Genomic DNA, 20,857 nt, shown 5'->3' on the forward strand with positions numbered 1-20,857 from the left:
TGTTTGTAAATGCATTTTACTGGCACATAGCTACAGCCATTCATTTATATATAGTCCCTGGCTGCTTTTGGACTACAGTGGCACAAAGGAGTAGTGGGGACAGGGACTGAATGGCCTTCAAAGCCTCCAATATTTATTATCTGGCCATTTACAGAAAAAGTTTGCTGACTCTTGTTCTAAGACACCATATACATTTTTTTTTTCTTTTTAGTGGTGGCCTTCCTCTGTTCGTCAATTTCCTCAAATGCCCAGAAGGAGATTGGAGCAATGAATTCTGTGTCTCTTTCCAAATGCGGGGATTCTGAGTTTTCTTTTGAAACTCACAAGTTCTCAAACTGCCACAATGAAAAAAAGGAGAATAACATTGAAATATGTTTTCCTTACTATCAAGAGAGGGGCCCTTGCTATGTATATCTCTCCTCATCTGGCAGGGATGACAGCTTTTACTGTCAACACAATTTTTTTTGATTAGACACCTGGATCTTTCCCAAGGGCTGGCTGCACGTTAAGAAATCCTATCCACCGGCAGAGTGCTGCAGCAGCTAAGGCTGCTTTCTGTTCACCTGTTTGCTGTGAGGAATTCTCAACCAGCTCTCCACTCACTGGGTATCAGATGTAAACAACAGGTGATAATGGAGGATCTGGCTAGGAAGATTTAAAATGGAAAGCCAGTATTTCTCTCTGAGCTCTGTTGCAACACTCATGGTTACTGTAGCAGGGCTTTAAATGAGGTGCGTTTACAATGTGCTGTCCTGTCTTTCCACATTGCCCAACAGTATGAGGCCAGACAGGGCATACAAGGGCATTTGAAAACACATTATATAAAGCACCTTGCTTTTCTTCAAATCTAGCCTGCAGGCATCGTATTTTGTAATTGATGGACAGCAAGTGGGCTCAGCTCAGGCTGATGGATTTTTGCAGGGCGAGTTTGCATCCTTCACAAGGCATGTCAAAGAAAGCAAACAGAGACTATGCAGTTCTATCATTATAACAGACTTCATTCAGATGATCTGATTGTCTTCCCACCTATTAAAGTGTTACATAATTTCACTTCTGAATGGATGGGCTGGCCGAGGAGGAATGAAGGGAGAGCAAGGCTTTTTGCAGCCTTCTGAATGGGACAGAAGCTTTCAGTGATACTTTTGTCAGTTGCAATACCCTTAATTATCCAAAGACTTTATTTTCTTCTACCTTTTAAATCACATCTCTTAAATCAGTGCTTCAGTCAGACTGATAGGTCTTCCTTAAACAGCCTCTGTGTGTGGCGTGGGGGGTGGGGGGGTGTGCACGGAGAGAAGAGAGAGAGAGAATATGAATGTATCTACAAATCTGAAAACTTAGTCGACTAGTTTACTCAGGACTGTGTTGGAATTAGCTTTCCTTTGTGGTCGTCTTAAGAGCAAACATCTTTGTTTTCTCTTTCTTCCTCACTGGAAATGATAGTTTCTTGAGGATATGGTCAAATGGCAGGAAAAAGCAGAAAAAATACTTGAATATACAACGCGGTGATGACATGTGGACTTGACACTACAATTCAGATAGACCTTTAGGGAAAACAGTCTCCTCTGATCAGTATTCAACATGATGTTTTATCCTCACTCATTTAGCATATGTAAATAGTGCTATAAATAATCCCATTAGGTCGATGACTGTCAAGAAGGGCATGGTGAGATTGTTTTAATGAAAGATACTGCATTTGACACCAACTGGGTCAGGGTGGGCAGAGAATATGCTCTGTAACATATTTGACGGTTTCAGACAGTGATACGTTGTCCCATGTCCCAGCAGACATTCAAGTGAGTGACAAATTTTTATTTATCTGAACTTACAAACTCCATGTTGCCTGTGAACAGAATATCTCTTACATAGTTTTAGTATACCCTGTTCTTCGGCAGTGCAAATACTGTGTATATCAAGGGAAGATGGTACTTTATATCAAGGGAAGATGGTACTTTATTTTGTTCTGAACTTTACCAAGAGTTGTTGAGTATTTTGGAAAATCAGACTGTTATGCCCAGAATTCGTGATCCCCAAAGACCACTAGGGAGCCGAGTCCGATGCAAAAGCAAAAGAACCTTTATTCGAGCTAGCTCGAGCTCAATCCCCTACCTGCACCGACGCAGCGGTGAGATACCAGGGAGAGAGAGCGAGTTTCAAAAGCACAAAGGTTTTATAGGGGTCTAGGGGCAGTTGGTGAGGTAATGGCTGTGGCCTCAGCCGATTGGCTGGGGAAGGGTCGTGGCCTCAGCCGATTGGTTGGGGAAGGGTCGGAGTCCTGTTACGCAGGCAGGTCGCTGGGCGTGTTTTGATCAGAAAGTTTGAACGGGTGAGCGGGAGGTTACTCAAGGGGAGGAGGCGCAGTCTGAGGTTTCTGTGAATTTCCGGGAAAAGGGGTCATGTCGGGGACATAGTCACTCAAGGTGGAGAACACAGAACAAGATGGAGTCGGCCGGCGTAGGCCCGCCCTTTCAAGACCACCAAGAGCAATGCCACCTGTGGATCGTGGCCTCCCAGATACAGTACAACCGTATTATTTGTTCCTGTTTCTTTTTTTTTTTAATTTTTTTTTCAACGTTTTTTATTTATTTTTGGGACAGAGAGAGACAGAGCATGAACGGGGGAGGGGCAGAGAGAGAGGGAGACACAGAATCGGAAACAGGCTCCAGGCTCCGAGCCATCAGCCCAGAGCCTGACGCGGGGCTCGAACTCACAGACCGCGAGATCGTGACCTGGCTGAAGTCGGGCGCTTAACCGACTGCGCCACCCAGGCGCCCCTTTGTTCCTGTTTCAATCAAGCATCCAACTTCTTCATTCTTTGGTGCATAACAACCAAGTATTTATAAACTGAAATATATATTTTTTTATTACAGATTATGCATTAATCCTTTGTATTACAGGTAAAGCATTACACTGTGTTGTTTTTTGAAATTATGTGTGTAAATTAACAATCAGCAAACTTTCTGTAAAGAGCCATATAGGAGATACTTTAAGTTTTGCGGGCCATTTGGTTTCTGTCACAATTATTCAACTCTGCCATTCTAGTGAGAAAGCAGCCAGAGGCAATATGTAAATAGGTGGGCATGGCTGTGTTTCAATAAAACTTTATTTATAGACACTGAAATTTCCATTTAATATAATTTTCACATGTCACAAGACATCCTTTTTTATTTTCTTAACTACTCAAAAATGCAAAACCATTCTTCGCTCTTGACTGGTACCAGAACAGTCAGTGGGCCATCTTTGCTTAGTAGATGATCATTTACCAGTGTCCGTTCTAATGCATCAGGCTCAAGCATACACAAATATATATTATTTCGAATTACATTCATCTATCCTTTACATTATAGCTAAAGCACTATGTTCGTTTTTGAAATGGATGTGTGTGTAAGGACTAGCAACAAAGGTTTTTGTAAAACAGCTTGGTAAAAATATTTAATATAAAACAGTTTTTAGTGCTGTGCAGATCTTTACTTGTAATGATAAATATATACAAGAGACTATGGTTTTCCCAACAACTACCTCTGAGAATAAAGAAAGAAGGTCATATTAAAAAGCAAGCAAGCAAAAGAAAGAGCAAGCAAGCTGCATTTATGGTTAAAATTGTTCAAGACAGGCAACAATCCTGATTGGATAAAATTTGGTGCCTTTTTATAAAACTCAGAAATTCTTGTCTTTTTTGGTAGGGAAAATCAATCCTGGCTTATCTATAATGCAAAGCTGTTAGGTGATGTTTGCCATTCAATACTTTTGGGCTTTCAGATGTGTGTTATTTCTTCCAGGCTTGGGACATGCTTCGTGTGCAGCAGAGTTGAGCTGAGGTTTAGTGAAATATCAGAGTTGTTTCTTTCTTTCTTTTCTTTCTTTCTTTCTTTCTTTCTTTCTTTCTCTCTTTCTAGAATGTACTGCCTATAAGTTTTATTTACTTATCAAGGCGAGCGTTACAAAATGTTTCAAAAATGAGCCCCTGGGTCTGAGTACATTAGGTGAATCTGATCTCATAGATTTCTGAGCCTTTGGCATTCCCTTCTTTCCCTCCCGTGAGCTGGGAAGGAGGGTAAGAGTGGATCCAGCAATGTCAGGTCTCAGAGGAGGCATCAGGATTGTGCTGAACCTGAGAAGTATCCTTTGTCCACCTACTTGGTAAACTTTCCAACCATGTAAGTCTTGATCTGGTTTCTCAACTTGATCAGATGTAAAGGTTTCCTGGCTGACTTCAAATCTCCTTGTCTTTCCCTAGTGACACAAATACGTGGAGTCTCTGTTAACTCTGTTGTCCTTGGCTGGACAAAGCCATTGCAGCCTCTGCTTTGAGGCCACTTCCTGCCTGCTGCCCCAGGACAGATGCACTGGCTTTCAACTCCCCTGCCTTTAGGGCTTCCTCCAGGGCTGTGGAAACATCTGAGTTCTCTATCCACTCCACCTGGAAGTGGGGTACTGGGTAACCCAGGGTACTTTGATGCATCCCAAAGCCCTAGATTTGTACTGGGTGACTTCCAAGATGATACCTTTCCAGAGCCTTCAATAGGTTCTTTGTTCCTGTTCTGGTCATGTCTGAAGACACCAAACCTCATTGTCAACTCCAGAAGGAGTTGGCTTCTCTTTCACTCATCCTGTGTTATAAACCCTTCTTCATCACAGAGCTGCAAGTCTCAGGGGCCTTAAGGTCATAGGCAGAAAAAGTATCTTTACTCTGGGAAGACACTTGGATCTAAGCAATTGGAGCTCATATGGAAGATGAAGTTTAATTTGGCAAATCCTTTCTCTACACAAAACTGTGCTTTCAGACACATTGTCTTGTGTCATTATCTCTAACCCAGAATGATGAGTCTGAAGGAGACTGAAAAAAAGAATAAGATTTAAAGAAAGGAAATAAAAGTCAAGGTTTAACATTTCTATTTACTTGCCAGATTACAAATATGGTTGAAATGACCTTATTTTCTTCCAGTGTGAAGGGAAGCTGAAATATGAATACTGTTCAGTAGTAAAGGGATCCACACAAGTCTGTATTATCTGCACTTTCGGGTGTATACCCACATGTAATAGAATCGCCCCAATTCACCCACCATCTGTCATAAGGTCAGAGATTATCCTGAGATCACGTCAGCATGAGCTCACAGATCCCTATGCTCTGTCCCAGTTACTTGGGCTTTCCATTTTTTCTCTTCATGGTGTCAAAACCTCTCACCATGATTGTTTATATTCTTGTTTTCATTTTCCTGGAACCTGAGGAAAGCTGGCCAATTGCACCCTTCCCTCTTTTAGCCTAGCCATTTTAGCAAATGCCTTATGCCCTCTCTGTTCCTAAGGGGTCTGTGCACATGGAGAGTTCTTGCCTGGCTTGTGCATGGGATCAGCCTCAGTCTGAGTGGTGTGTGTGTGTGTGTGTGTATGTGTGTGTACGTGCATGTGTGTGTACATGAGTGTAGGGGCAGGTGTGGAAAAGAGGTGATTCAGAGGTAGAGACAAGTGATGGGGGAATTCAGATAGGCTTAAATACATAATTACTGTCTACTTCTCTTCAATAGACCTCTCCTGAGTGCTTTGTATAAAAACGCAATGACAGTATATTTACAGGTTAATAATCTGTTTTAAAGAAAAGAAGAGGGAGGGATGCTGGATGGCTTGTGGGTAGAAAAGGAGTACTGTATGTCTATTCACCCTTCTTACGTGGCCAGGACCAAAGGATTGTCTGCTATTCTCTTAATCTCTCTTCCTCTCTTCCCCCTTTTAGCTCAACAGAATTCACCAAAAATCCATGAAGGCTGGTGGGCGTACAAGGAGGTGGTCCAGGGAAGCTTTGTTCCAGGTAAAGACACATTTATTCTTGTCATTTTATTTTTAAGAAAAGAATTTGAATGAAATAGAATATTATTTCCAGAATTTTGCATTTGCTACATGGCAGGAAAGGTATCGCCAGAAGCAGCAGGGTTCCTCTGCCACTGCAGGTGAATGCTCCATCCGGGGAAGGTTTGTTCAGGAGTGGCAGTTTAGGCAAGACCACCTTTTTCCATCTGAGCCTACCTGCCAAGGCCTTTCCCTCTGCAGGTGGCTCTTCCAGGGAGAGGCCAGGGGAGGACAGAGTGTTGAAGCTCTGTCTGCTGGAGTTCAGTGAAGCGAGAAAGAGCCATCTTTGAACATTGATGAAACAGGAAGGCTGGAAAGGCTGACCATGACAGTGAGGCTTGCTGGGATGCATGCTGTCATTGATGTCACTTCAGTAGCATCTGTGGTCAGGACTTAGCACATTGAGCCAAGCACAGGCTAAAAATAACAGGCGGAGTGGATGCCGTCAGCATTGGGGGAAGAGAACTGAAGACAAGGCAGAGCCAGAAATTAAAGCCATGACTCTAGTTTCGAAGGAAGGTGGAAAGTTCTCCTGTCTTCCCCACCACTCTCACCTCATCCTTCTGCTGTATCAGACTTCCGTGGGGAGAGAGGCGAGAGAAAGAGCAAGAATGGTAAGGAGAAGGATGGAGGGGAAGGCAGGTGAGATATGTCAGAATATTTTAAACTGCTGAGATGTGGGAAGGTAAGAAAGAAAGCTCTTGAGAGAAGCGAGTATGGGCCCCCACTTAGGCCCTAAGAACAGAAAGCTCCAGTGTCAGTGGAGATCTTTGTAGTTGGTGGCAGGTGGGAAGAACAGTGCCCCTGGTTCATTCTTGGCTGCTATATGGCCTGTGCCCGTTCTTCTGTAGAGTTCATTACATCACCTGTGCAGAGCTCAGCAAGTTGTTAAAGCCCTTGGAGCATCACTTTCTCGGTTGTGCCCTGGGACAGTAATACACACTCTTGGGGCTTTCCAAGAAGAGGAAACAGCTTGGTGGGGGAGAGTGGGTGACCCACAAAAAAGCCAGCTGGCTGCCAAATAGCCTCATAAATTGATATTATTAACTGCACAAATTTACTCTGGTACATTTATCCCTTGGCCCAGTGGGCATAGAAACCGGTCTTGATTAATTCACCCAGAAACGATCAGGTTTCTAATAATAATCTTGGAACAACTTAATTGACACGTGCTATATTCATATGGTGTGATATAGATACATGGCATTTTATCCATAACAACTGGAGACATCCCTTTCCAATGGAGTGCTTATTGTGTTTCTAAGGAATCTGCTTCCCATATTCGAGACATCCCAGAAGTTGTGTTTATAATGACACTCATGTGCTTTGTGATTATGGGAGTAGAGCCACAAAGGGCATTCCCTTCAGGTTATAATGAGTCCTGCTAAACTGATAATATCCTCAGTAGTGACTGAAGTGTTGATGGATAATATGGAAGAGGCGGTGCAAAGTTTTGCTCTTCTGCCCCACATTTTATTTTTGATGTTTTCCGCTCTGTTGACACATTCCTTCTCTACACACTTGCAAGGTCCTCTTTTGATTTGGCAGTTGCTTCTCAGACAGCCACAGGAAAGAAGTTTCATCTTTCCTTTTACGTGTTGATTTAAAAAAAGTCAAACTTCCCCTCATTTCCAGCTTTATATGAGATACTATGAATAAAACCTGCTATATGGTAAGCAGTAAGGTGCGGAGGTCTGAGAGTCGAATCTGGAGCCAGGCAGACCTGGCATTGAGTCTGGGTTCTATGGCTTCCTATTGGTAGTTCTGTCAGCAAGTTGCCTGCCTACTCTCAGATCCTTGGGTTATCCATCTGCTAAAATGGAGATAAGGACTCAGTCAGCCTCATGAGGTTTTGTGAGGATTAAATTAGATAATGCAGATAAGGTGCTTATGGTAATGTGTGGTGCATGGTGTGAGGCAGGACATATCAGTTGTTCTTGATATAACTATTACTATTTTATCGGTAGCAATGTAGTTGGATATCTGATACTTCTCTGCTTCAGAAAAGGCAGAGAGCCATAAACTGGAAATATAATAATGCAAGTGAAGGTTTCTCATGATGCGTAGAACATGGGGGATGCTTAGTAATTGTTCCCGGGATGGGTGAACGCAACTGGTCTGGACGCAGTGACCAACTGAGAAGTGACTTGATCATCCTTTGCATTGAATGGTCTCAAAGCCCTTTGGCTTCCTGGTACAGAAGACTGGTAGCTGATGATTTTACTTCCTAAACTTCGGGGCACTCCACTCTGTTAAAAAAAAGATAAGAGTCATGAGAATTTTTGAATTAAGTAATTGGACCTGAGGCCCTAACATCTGACAGACTTCAAATGACCTACTTTATCTAAATTGGTGCTTAGGGCAATAAAGAGACCCTTTATCTCTTATTATCATTGCTGAATATAAGGTTGACAGTGTTCCTTGATTTGCCACTGGGATTTTTTTTCATGGTATGGATGTGTGAAAGAAAAGAGAACTCTGTATGACGAGACGATTTGGACAAGTTTTATTGCCCTGTAAGTTCTTTACAAGAGTATCTAGAAATAATTGTCAGTTGGCATAACAGTTGTGAATCTGTGATTTCAACAGCTTGTGGTGCGTAGAAATATAGGACTTCTCTAAGAGTGGCAAGCCTGGGGTTGATTTAGCACAAGAATAACCCACTTCGGTCAGTTCAAAGCACCTATGGGGTAGGCTCCTAGTGTTGAGAACCATGTATGAGGCTGTTGATAAAGAGGTAATGGGTACACAGTTATTATTCAAGGATGAACCTACTGTCTAAAGAGGAAGATAAGCCATAAACCCATGACTCAGTGTAACAAGGCCTCTAATAGGGTCTAGAGAACATGTAAAGGAGCCTGTAAAGTGTTGTGATTCTGTCTGCCTGTTGACTAGTAGACTTCGTTTACCTGCTCAAATCCACACCTTCATCTAGCCTCACCCCTAACTACAGCCTACTTTGCAGGCAGAGCCCCGATTTGATTTGTGTTCACCCCCCCAGACAGCCATGGGCTCAGAAGGAGTCCTTCCCCAGCCCCAGAAAGTTACTCTTGATTACTATCTACCCCAATCATGGTGATTTCATATTATTCTTGAGACTGATGGATTTAGACATCATGATGGCTAATTTCCTGCATCAGATTGGATGGTCTGCAGTACCAAGATACTTTGTCAAACACTATCCTTGATGTCTCCGTGAAGATTTTTTTTAGATGAGATTACCATTTACAACAGTGGAGCTTAACTGAAGCAGACTACTCTTCCTAATGGCAGTGGGCCTCATCAAATCAGTTGAAGGCCTTGAGAGAAGAAGACTGAGGTTCCCCCAAGGAAGAGGGAATTATGCTTCTAGAACCTTTTGGCCTCAAACTACACCATCTCCTCTCTGGATGTCCAACCTGCCAGCCTGCCCTGCAAGTTACAGATCTGTCAGTGTCCACAATCAAATGAGCCAATTCCTTAGAATAAATCTCTCTTTACAAATAGACACATACAGATGGGGTGCACGTACACACACACACACACACACACACACATACACACACACACACTATTGGTTCTGTTTCTCTGGAAAACCCTGACTGATTCACTAATATAAACATAAGCCTGTGGTAAACAATTCTACCCATGGTGGGGACAAAAGCTATAGCAAAGATGGTAAAACAGAAACTTGGAATGAACCCAGATCTTGTATGGCTGACTTAGCATTAAATCAACCGTGGAATTGCCTCAACATTGATTTTCTTAAGTGAGATAACAGACTTCTTACTGTTGGAGCTGTTTTGAGTCAGGCTTTCTGTCACTTGCAGCCCAAAGCATTCTTCCAGCTTCTGGATTCTCAGTGGAAAAGGAGGAGAAGGGGGAGGGGGACATCAGAGCAAATAGCACTGGCAGAGAGGGGTGGAAATGCACCATGCATACGGACACTGTCTATAGGACAGAGCACACCATGGAGCTTGATATGTGAGGAGGCCAGAAGGGGGCCTGGCTATGGGACTCTGTGTTTCGTGTTCAAGAGCTTAGACACAGTCCCTTTAAAAGTAGAGGAATTATAAGACACCCCTAAGCTCTAGAGAGACACAGTGATGTGTATTTTAAAAAGCCAGCTATCAACAGGCACATGAAAAGATGCTCAACGGCGCTCCTCATCAGGGAAATACAAATCAAAACCACACTCAGATATCACCTCACGCCAGTCAGAGTGGCCAAAATGAACAAATCAGGAGACTATAGATGCTGGAGAGGATGTGGAGAAATGGGAACCCTCTTGCACTGTTGGTGGGAATGCAAACTGGTGCAGCCACTCTGGAAAACAGTGTGGAGGTTCCTCAGAAAATTAAAAATAGATCTACCCTATGACCCAGTAGTAGCACTGCTAGGAATTTACCCAAGGGATACAGGAGTACTGATGCACAGGGGCACTTGTACCCCAATGTTTATAGCAGCACTCTTAACAATAGCCAAATTATGGAAAGAGCCTAAATGTCCATCAACTGATGAATGGATAAAGAAATTGTGGTTTATATACACAATGGAGTACTACATGGCAATGAGAAAGAATGAAATATGGCCCTTTGTAGCAACGTGGATGGAACTGGAGAGTGTTATGCTAAGTGAAATAAGCCATACAGAGAAAGACAGTTACCATATGTTTCCACTCTTATGTGGATCCTGAGAAACTTAACAGAAACCCATGGGGGAGGGGAAGGGGAAAAAAAAGAGGTTAGAGTGGGAGAGAGCCAAAGCATAAGAGACTCTCAAAAACTGAGAACAAACTGAGGGTTAATGGGGGGTGGGAGGGAGGGGAGGGTGGGTGATGGGTATTGAGGAGGGCACCTTTTGGGATGAGCACTGGGTGTTGTATGGAAACCAATTTGACAATAAATTTCATATATTGAAAAAAAATAAAAGTGAAGGAGAGGTAAAAAAAATTAAAAAATTAAAAAATTAAAAAAAATAAAAGCCAGCTATTGGGGCACACAGGTAGCTCAGTTGGTTAAGCACCTGACTCTTGGTTTTGGCTTAGATCATCATCTCAGGGTTATGGGATTGAGCCCTGTGTTAGGCTCCACACTGAGCATGGAGCCTACTTAACATCCTCTCTCAGGGTGCCTGGGCAGCTCTGTCAGTTGAGCATCTGGCTTAGGCTCAGGTCTTGAACTCGTGGATCATGAGTTCAAGCCCCGTGTCAGGCTCTGTGCTGACAGCTCAGAGCCTGGAGCCTGCTTTGGATTCTGTGTCTCCCTCTCTCTGTGTTGGTCTCACACTTGCTCTCTCTCTCTCTCAAAAATAAAGATTTAAAAAAATAAAAAAAAAAAGATCCTGTCTTTCCCTCTCTCTCTGCCCTCCCCCTCCTCTAAAAAAAAAAAAAAAACCAGCTATGACTATAGTAATGAAGATGTATACTGTATTTTGAAAAGAATAGCAGAGGCAAAAGGATTCATGAGGTGATTTTGTTTTGTTTTTAATGTTTATTTTTGAGAGAGAGAGAGAGAGAGAGAGACAGTGTGTGAGTGGGCGGGTGGGGGGTGGTGCAGAGAGAGAGGGAGACACAGTATCCAAAGCAGGCTCCAGGCCCTGAGCTGTCAGCACAGAGCCCATCATGGGGCTCGAACTCAAGAACTCTGAGATCATGACCTGAGCTGAAGTCAGATGCTCAACTGACTGAGCCACCCCAGCGCCTCAAGGTGGTTTCTTTCTTTCTTTCTTCTTTAATCATCCAGGCAAGAGATGGCAAGCACCTGTACTAATACTGTGAAATAAAAAAAAAATCCTAAAAACAAAACCCCAAAACTGGGTTAATCATGTTATGGAAGGATTCAGCATAGGGTTTGTTTAGTGACATTTAAAGTATATTTCTCTTTCACACATGTAGATAACACATTTATCATTTAGCATAAATATACACATTTAACACATTTCAGAAAAATTTGTGCCAAATACTGTCTTTTCACATTCCATTTATCCAAAACAGTGGGGGAATCAGGCATTCTCTATGGAGGAGGCACTATGCTGGAACCTGGGGTTTTAAAAAAGAGATGCCCTCTGGGGCACCTGGGTGGCTCAGTCAGTTAGGCGTCTGACTCTTGATCATGGGTCAGGGCTTGATTTCATGGTTCTGGTCATTAGATTGAGCCTCGAGTTGGGATCCGTGCTGAGTATGGAGCCTGCCTGGGATTTTCTCTCTCTCTCTCTCTCTCTCTCTCTGCCTCTTCCCTATTCATGCGCTCTCTCTCAATAAATAAATAAACATTTAAAAATAAAAATAAAAAGGAGTTGGCCTCTAACTTCTTTCCATCTAGTGGGAGAGACAGTCACTAAAAGTACTGAGTAGCTTCTCACTCCCAACACCTGCTTCACATGGCAATGTTTGGATGGGAAGTTTCTTTTTCTCTGTTCAGACTAGGACATCAGAATCAAGGGGTTGCTTCCATTTTAAAGCTTTAAATCATGACACTGGGGGTATATATTTTTAGAACTTTATGAAACCCTGGAGCAGGTGAAGAACCTCTTTTCCATTTCACCACCACCTAAGGGTCGCTCTCAGGTTGCTGAATGTGAGCTCTTAAACTCACTCATTCTGCAATCTGTCTCTGGATGCCTGCTTTCAGCATGGCCATACTTGATTCTTGGTGGATAAAGACACAAAGAACATTCCACTGTGGCTTAAAGGAGCCGAGGATAGTGACAGAGAGAGAAAGAGAGAGAGAGAGAGAGAGAGAGAGAGAGAGAGAGATATCCATCATGCTATAGCACTTCCAGGATTGCCATGGAGGGTGTCTGGGGCTACCCAGTTCGAGAAAGCATAGAGGGGACTTCCCAGCAGATGAAATGCCTGGACTGAGTCCCCAAGGGTAACATGTATGATTCTGCTAGGGGAATAAGGGAAGAAATGGTGTTTCAGAAAGGGGAGGAGTCTGGGAAGAGAGGGGCTCACTGTGCAGATAGCTCAGGGGGAGTTAGGGCTGAGGAGGGCAGCAGGGGTCCAGTCATGGAAGGCCATACCAGCTGTCAGTGTAGATGTCACCCTAAAGGTTTTGGGGGGGGCCAAGGGAGGGATGAAAACTAGTGCAAGATTCAGAATGAGGGAGATGGGAGCTAAGATAGGAGCAGTGGGGGCTCTGAGGAGGGTCTAGCCTCCAGGGACAGGAGCCTCATGTCCTTTTACCCCTACCCCTCCAGGACATAGCACAGACGTTGCATACAGCCGAGGGGGGGGGGGCTCCATGTTTGCTAAATCAACTTGGATCAGAACAGAGGAGTTACTGCTCCTTGAAGCTAGGTGGACAGCACCAGCAGCAGCATCAAAATAAACACAGCACGACAAACTATATGGGCTGCATGGGCTATAAAGGTGCATTGGGAAAACCTCCAGTTTCCCACGTGTGTCCCCTCCTCACATTTTACTGCTGACACTTCTGGTCACCAAATGTGTGGAGGTTTTTTCCGCACAGCAAGTAATTCTCCATGACGCCAACTGATTGTCTTTTACTCAATTGTAACACTTTCTACCTGGAGTTAGTGTCGGATCCCACAGCTTAAGGGCTCAGTCCCATGAGACTGCCACCACCCCACTGCAGATGCCAGTTACACATTGTATAGGTCCCCAGGTTACCCACAACTTCTGCCTGATTGGGCTACAAATCAAAAGTCCCCACCATCTCTTCTTCCAGTTTAATTAATTTGCTAGAGTGGCTCACAGAACTCAGGGAAACACTCACTTATATTTACCACTTTATTAAAGGATGTTATAAAGGATACAGATGAGCAGCCAGTTGAAGAAATACACAGGGAGAGGAGCTTCTGTCCCTGTGGAGTTGGGGTGTACACCCTCCTAGTACATGAACGTGTTCACCAGCCTCGAAGCTCTCCAAACACCCCGCCATGGGGATTTTTATGGAGGCTTCATCAGGTGAGCACGAACGATTGCTAACTCTATTTCTAGTTGCCCTCCACATTATGGAGGAATTGGTGGGGTGGAGAAGCTGAAAATTCTAAGCTTCTAATCATGGCTTGGTCTTTCTGTTGACCAGCCCCCATCCAGAGGCCATCCAGGAACCCACCTTAAGTTGCCTCATTAGAACTGGAGATGCTCCTAGTGCTGGTATCTCTTGGGAATATGGAAGGGTTTCAGGAGCCCTAGATGTGACAAATAGGCTTAGAGGTGTGTCCCAGGCAGAAGAGTGCACCTGCATAAAGTCTTAGAGGCATGCATGTGTGAACATGGCATGCATTAGAAACGGAGCAAACTTCACTGTGGCCTGAGTGTAGAGTGTCAGAGGCAAAGTGGTTTGAGACTGGAGGTGGTCAGGAGCCAGATCACACTTGGTTGGGCCACACTTCAAGTTTCTGCATGAGGATCCCGGAACAATGGAAGGAGAGTAAGCAGTTGTAAGCAATTCACTCTTCCTCGGAGATCCGGCAAGCACCAAGGGATCATGCAAGTGAGTTTCTAACTGTCTGAATGATGAATAGAGAAACTCAAAGCTTCATTTGTGATCATCGGTGGGATTAGGAGGCTGCTTTGGCTCACTGGTAGAGCCGGATGGCTCACCATGTTATGGTATATTCTTCAAAATCAAGTAGAGATGGTTCGCGCAGGACAGTAAAGTCTCCCAGCCTGCACAGCTTCCCACCTCTTCCTTGTTGGGGAGTTTTAAAACCTCAAGATTGTTAGAAGATAACAGCAATAATATCTGTTGCCGGCGTTACCTGTAGTTTAGCACTGATACCTAATTACCTGCGTTGTTCCAAATGGCCAGGTTTCTTGGCTTGGGAAAGGCTCCTATAGACATGGGTAAGGAATGCGAGCTCTCTTTTCTCCCTGCAGCCCTCCTAGGGAGGGAAGCTGGGTGGTGGGTGCTTGGTGACGTGGGGTGACCTGCCAGGGGTCACACCTGCCTCTTATTCCTCCATAGAGCAGATGGTGTCTATATTTGTTTTCTATTGCTGCATAGCCAATCACCATTCGTCTAGGAGTTTAAATGTGTGTAAACAGACACGTATTTTATTGTCTTGCAGTTTCCACGGGAGTTCAGGCATGGCTCAGCTAGGTCCTCTGCTCAGGGTCTTATAAGGCTGTGAAAGGTGTCAGTCCCGTTGCTTCTCATTTGGGACCAAGCTCACATAGGTTCTAGGCAGAATTCAGTTGTTTGCGGTTGTAGGACTGATGCCCTCAGCTCCTGTAGGCTGTCCCGTCTCCACAGTTCACAGCATGACCGACTTTTTGAAGGCCAAGAAGAAACTGTCTTGCTTTGAATCTCTCCTTTCTCCTCTGGGAAGGTTTGGACTCTCTTTTAAAAGTTAGACCTACCCAGGATACTCTCCTTATGCTGATGGAGGGCCTCATTCACATCTGCAAAGTCCCTTCATCTCTGACATAACACGTAACGTAGTCACAGGAGTGAAATTCCATTATTCACACAAATCCGATTCATGCTCAGGTGGTGTGTACACCAGCAGGTGAGAATCTTGGGGGCCATCATGGAATTTGGCCCTAACACCTTGACCTTCATTCCTCTACATGGTAACCAGTGCCGGGCTGTGCCCCTCATTCCTTCATATGTACGAGGCTGCTAAAATGCTCATTCTAAACCAGTCACAGTTGAAGATGAAATAGACATTGTTCTAGGCTAACATCTCCAAAAGGAGAGGTGAGAAATAATATTTTTTGGATCGGATATTGTGTCTGTTGCCTTTCCATGAAGAGTATCCTCAGAAGAAAACCAAAGCTAGCTTCCCCCACCCCGCCCCTGATTTCTCAGCCAGTGCTCCTAGATTTATAATCAACGGAAAGTGTGAGGGAGACAGACGGAAGGATTTTATACAACACTCCCAGGTTTCTGGTTTGGGCAACTTGCTGGAGGGTGGAATTGTTCCCCATTGCAGACACAGGAAAGAAGCAGTGAGGTGGGCAGGACAAGGCTCGTAGAGGCTCCCAGTGGACAACACCCCTCAGGGGCTCATCCAGGCGCCACCCCGAATTGCTCTCTAGCCATTCTCCCCCTGCTTTTATCTCCCCTGCCCTTCTCTCCTCCAGCCGCAGACTCTGGCTTCTGATACTTCTCCCTACTCAGACCTCTGTCCTTGTGTTTGGCGAGCTTGCCTTTTGGCGGCTGGCTCAGACTCAGCATTTGCTTGCCACCATCTTCCCAAGCTCCCACTCCACTTCCAACGGACAGGCTCTGTTGACACCGGGGTCAGGTATTGCTCAGGCTTTCTCCCTTCAGGAATTCACTGCATGACCACGCCTGCCCCACTCAGTCTCCTGCGGAAGGGAAGAGGATGCCACAGCCCCTAAACATCACCTGCCCTCCATCATCCTTTAACACACCCCAGTTGAGTATTGGATAAAGTCATTGCATTGGTTTCACGTGACTGCCTTAACAAATTACACAAGCAGTGGCTCAAAATGACACAGTAATTATATAATTATTAGCATTCTGGAGGTAGATATTCTAAAATCAAGCCCCTCTTGATATGTCACTTTGGCATCAGTTTCTTTGCTACAAAAGTATGTGCACACCTTTTTGTTTGAGTGTAAAATTTCATTTTAATTTCTCTGAGGTAAAACTCGCATTTTACAGAGTCCTGGTTCCATATTGTTTGGTCAAGGGAAATAACCCTCTGCTGTTGGAGGTAGTCGCTCCTTACTGTGTATGTTCGTGTTTTATCTGTTTCATTTACTAGAGCGGGGAGTGGGTGAGTCCACACAGCAGTGCTCTCCCCTTGGACTTTGCTTTGGTCATTACCAATCTTCTTTCTTCTCTGGGTCCCGGAAGCAGCAGGAAGACTATGGGAAAGTGCTTACTGGCTTGGCTCGTCCACTAACCAAACGTGTAATTTTAGGCAAGTCATTTAGTATCTCAGGCTCTTGATTTCCTCACATATAAAATCACTGTGTTGGGCTGCATTAATTTCAGAGACCCATTCTGGCTCCAATATTCTCTGAGAGTTTGCTAATGTGATAGAAGATTGGTTTGGGAGATACATTTAGCAGCATTAAGAAATAGAATATTGATTTCATTCACAGGATAATTTTATTATGTTCTCAGTATCAGTATTTTGAAATGGAGTCGGTGATGTAAGCGTGTCTGTCTAGATTTCTGATCTCTTGTCTCTATGAGAAAGCAAATAGAACTTAATGGATGAATTCTTCTCAGTATAGGAGGGTGATGTTATGCTGACTCACCCTCAATTATAAATACCTTCATTTATGGTTTTTTCTCAGAAATTGGGATGTGTAGAGATTAAAATGTGCTCTGAGCTTGAAAGATGCCAGACACCCTGCTAGACACTGGGGCTACAAATAAGAATAATGCTCTTGAACTTAAGGAGTTCACAGATACATTTAGAGGCAGGTGGCAAATCACAGGTTCCAGTTTAGCCTGGTAGGCGATGTGAGACTGGAGTGGAGAGACAAAGGAGAAAGTTTCCCCTAACTGTGCCTTCCGGTCAGAGAAGGCTTTGCAGATGAAGACGTCTCTTGAGATAGGTCTTAAAAGATATGGAAGAGTCTGCCAGGTGGACGCCATGGAAAAGGTCACTGCCGGTGGATTAAGCGTAATGGAATCTGACCTGCCACTAAATAACAGATTGTAAACTTCTTGCGAGCAGTAAGCGTTTCTCTTTCTAGTCCTCTGTATGACAGCCCCTATTATTACCATACTTCAAAGCTGTGTGGTGGAAAGTGCATTGGACTCAGAAGATCACTCTTTGTGTTCCACTCCATTGTGAACCAGCTGTGTGATGTTTAGAAATCACCTAACTTCTCAGAGCCTCAGTTTACTCACTTGTAAAATAAGGACAATGAAACTTACGTCTCAGATATTTTTGTAAAAATAAACTTACAGTAATTGGCTCCTTATCTGTAGAGAATGCAAGGTACTAGACCCCCAGTGGATGCCTGAAATGCAGATTGTACCAAACCCTATATATACTGTGGTTTTTCTTATACATACATACCTACAATAAAATTTAAAAAAAAATTTTTTTTAATGTTCATTTATTTTTGAGAGACAGAGAGTGAGACAGAGCGCGAGCAGGGGAGGGCCAGAGAGAGATGGAGACACAGAATCTGAAGAAGGCTCCAGGCTCTGAGCCGTCAGCACAGAGCCCGACATGGGGCTTAAACCACAAACTGTGAGATCATGACCTGAGCCGAAGTCAGACGCTCAACCGACTGAGCCACTCAGGCGTCCCGTACAATAAAATTTAATTTAGAGGCACCTGGGTGGCTCAGTCGGTTGAGCGTCAGACTTCGGCTCAGGACATGATCTCGTGGTTCATGAATTCAAGCCCCGCGTCAAGCTCTGTGCTGACAGCTGGGAGCTTGGAGCCTGCTTCTGATTCTGTGTCTCCCTCTCTCTCTGCCCCTACCCTGCTCATGCTCTGGCAATCCCTCTCTCAAAAATAAATAAATGTCAAAACAGTTTTTTGTTTAATTTACTTTATATGTTAGGCACAGTAAGAGGTCAACAACAAACAATAGTGAGTAATAAAATAGAATAATTATAATAATACATTATAATAAAAGTTATGTGCATGTGGTTTCTCTCCAAATATACTAGTGTACTGAACTCATCCTTGTTCTTGTGATGAGGTGAAACGATAAAATGCCTACATGATGAGATGAAGCAAAGTAAATGTAGGCATGTGGTGTCGCATTATGCTATTGTGGATCTTTTGATGATAATTCAGAAGGCGGATCATTTGCTGTCGGACTGTGGTTGACCGCCAGTGGGAGAAACTGCAGAAAACGAAACTGCGGGTCAGGAGGGAGCCCTGCGTATATTAGACCTAGAGGTGCCTTATAGACTCAGAAAGACTATAAAGGTATTGCTCTTGGTGTTACCGTAATTTTGCATTGGGCTTTTTACCTTTGCAAGGAAGGGCCCTGCTTGTACTGCTGTTCTCCGTTCCTGTTCCTAACACATCGTTCTAATCCAGAAAGGCACGGTAAGCCTTTTGAAGACATGTTAGCACATTGTGCAAACAGATACAACTTGAGCACAAGTATACATAAAGCTTGTATGTATACTTCACCACGGAAGCCTGTTCGGTTGTAGCCATCATAGAAAGTGCTGCTGCCAGATGGGCTGTTGCACCAAGCCTTCCCAGAGGCACATGTCTTTCCTGGTGCCATGACACTGCTTCCTAGTCCAGTCAGCACAGATGGCTCTAGCCAGTCACCCACTTTGGAAATACTTCTGGAGCTTCAGGACCTACCCAGTTGGGAGTGGACCCAGGCAGGCTCTGTGGCAGTGGGCCACACTGGGTTCAGGCAGGAAGGGGTACCCTGTCTGTAGAGAATTTCAAACAAATGATGAAACCCGCTGAAAGTTCGATCTGCTTTTTATTATCTTCATGTGCTGAAAATTCTGGAGATGCCAGTGAGAAAATACTCCTCCTGAAAAAGTCGTTTGTTGGCCTAAGCTCTAAACAATTCCTGTGGTTGCTGTTGTGTTTTAATAATATATGTGTGGTCTTCAGGTTAGCATGTCTTTGTTACTTACCCTTGAATGAGCACTGTATCCTACACGGAAGTTACTGGAGGAACCCTCAGTTACTCAATTAGCTTCTAACACACGGGGACGCACTGACATGTTTCTTCCTAGACAACCGTCCCGAGGGTTCAGAATTGGTGGAGTTCACTGTTGGTAAGAAAGTCCCTGCCTCCGATCCCTGTCGTACTACATATTCCTGAATTTAAACAGTTGAACAGCAATAGCACTGTGCTTGTACACACAAAGAAGCAGAACTTGAATTCCTTCAATTACGTCATTCTCTATGACTCTGTGGAGTTTTTATTTGTACTTTTAAAACATGGAACCAGAATGTGAACTGCAAAGGTAAAAAAATTTTTTCTTTGGGAAGTGCAGTTTTAATCTCGTACGCAAACTATTTTATTGAATCTGAGCCATGTCTTTACCACCTGTTTTATTTGTGTGTTTTAAAGCTAAAGAAAAAAAACATTATTAATTATTGTGATTGCTAGTGGGAATAATTGTGTTGTTCAGAGCAGGGAGTGCTAAAAATGAGAAGCTCTTAAGTCACATACTTTAGGTTTGCCCCTATATTCAGCCCTAGGTTCAGTAACTGTACACGCATTGAGTAAACAGCACAAAAGCTGAGCTCATGGTGTTATGCCCAGAATTCGTGATCCCCAAAGACCACTAGGGAGCCGAGTCCGATGCAAAAGCAAAAGAACCTTTATTTGAGCTAGCTCGAGCTCAATCCCCTACCTGCACCGACGCAGTGGTGAGATACCAGGGAGAGAGAGCGAGTTTCAAAAGCACAAAGGTTTTATAGGGGTCTAGGGGCAGTTGGTGAGGTAATGGCTGTGGCCTCAGCCGATTGGCTGGGGAAGGGTCGGAGTCCTGTTACGCAGGTCGCTGGGCGTGTTTTGATCAGGAAGTTTGAAGGGGTGAGCAGGAGGTTACTCAAGGGGAGGAAGCGCGGTCTGAGGTTTCTGTGATTTTCCCGGAAAAGGGGTCATGTCGGGGACATAGTCACTCAAGGTGGAGAACACAGAACAAGATGGAGTCGGCCGGCGTAGGCCCGCCCTTTCAATGGCTGCTCCCTGGCCATGAAACACATGGTTTCTTTGAGTGAAGCTAACTGGGTTAACATCCATGGTGTTGGCCATCCCAGCTAGCTGAAAGTCCACTCCTTCCTCCTCCTGGCAAGGCCTCCCATTTGAAAGATGTGCCTGGGTTACCTTCACAAGCCACAGGTAATAGCTTTATTGAAAAGCAGCTTGGTGAGTTGTTGAGAGGTACCTTGTAAGGGTAAATACTGCTCATTGAGTTGTTGTGTGATAATGGGATTGTTTACAGAATACGCAGCAGGCTGCTGCCTCTTCACCCTCAGGTTATACCTCTTTGTCAGGTGGAAGATAATCAAAGGCAGCAAGACTATAATCCCAACCAGGAATCCTTCTTCTCCCTGCCAATGGATGACAGGGAGGTGCCTGTGGACTTTGTTATAGACTGTAACATTCGACAACATTCTC

The 20,857-nt window shown here is 44.2% G+C and overlaps 1 protein-coding gene across 1 annotated transcript in view; it reads left to right on the forward strand.

The window, feature by feature from the left end:
- CA10 (carbonic anhydrase 10) overlaps window positions 1–20,857 on the forward strand; it is a 491,593-nt gene that overhangs the window by 81,621 nt on the left and 389,115 nt on the right. The window contains exon 3 of the mRNA XM_042915031.1: window positions 5,732–5,806. Coding sequence (XP_042770965.1) covers window positions 5,732–5,806 — 75 coding nt within the window. The remainder of the gene's footprint in view (window positions 1–5,731; window positions 5,807–20,857) is intronic.

Source organism: Panthera leo, chromosome E1 (genome assembly GCF_018350215.1).
Source record: "Panthera leo isolate Ple1 chromosome E1, P.leo_Ple1_pat1.1, whole genome shotgun sequence".
NCBI classification, from domain to species: domain Eukaryota; kingdom Metazoa; phylum Chordata; class Mammalia; order Carnivora; family Felidae; genus Panthera; species Panthera leo.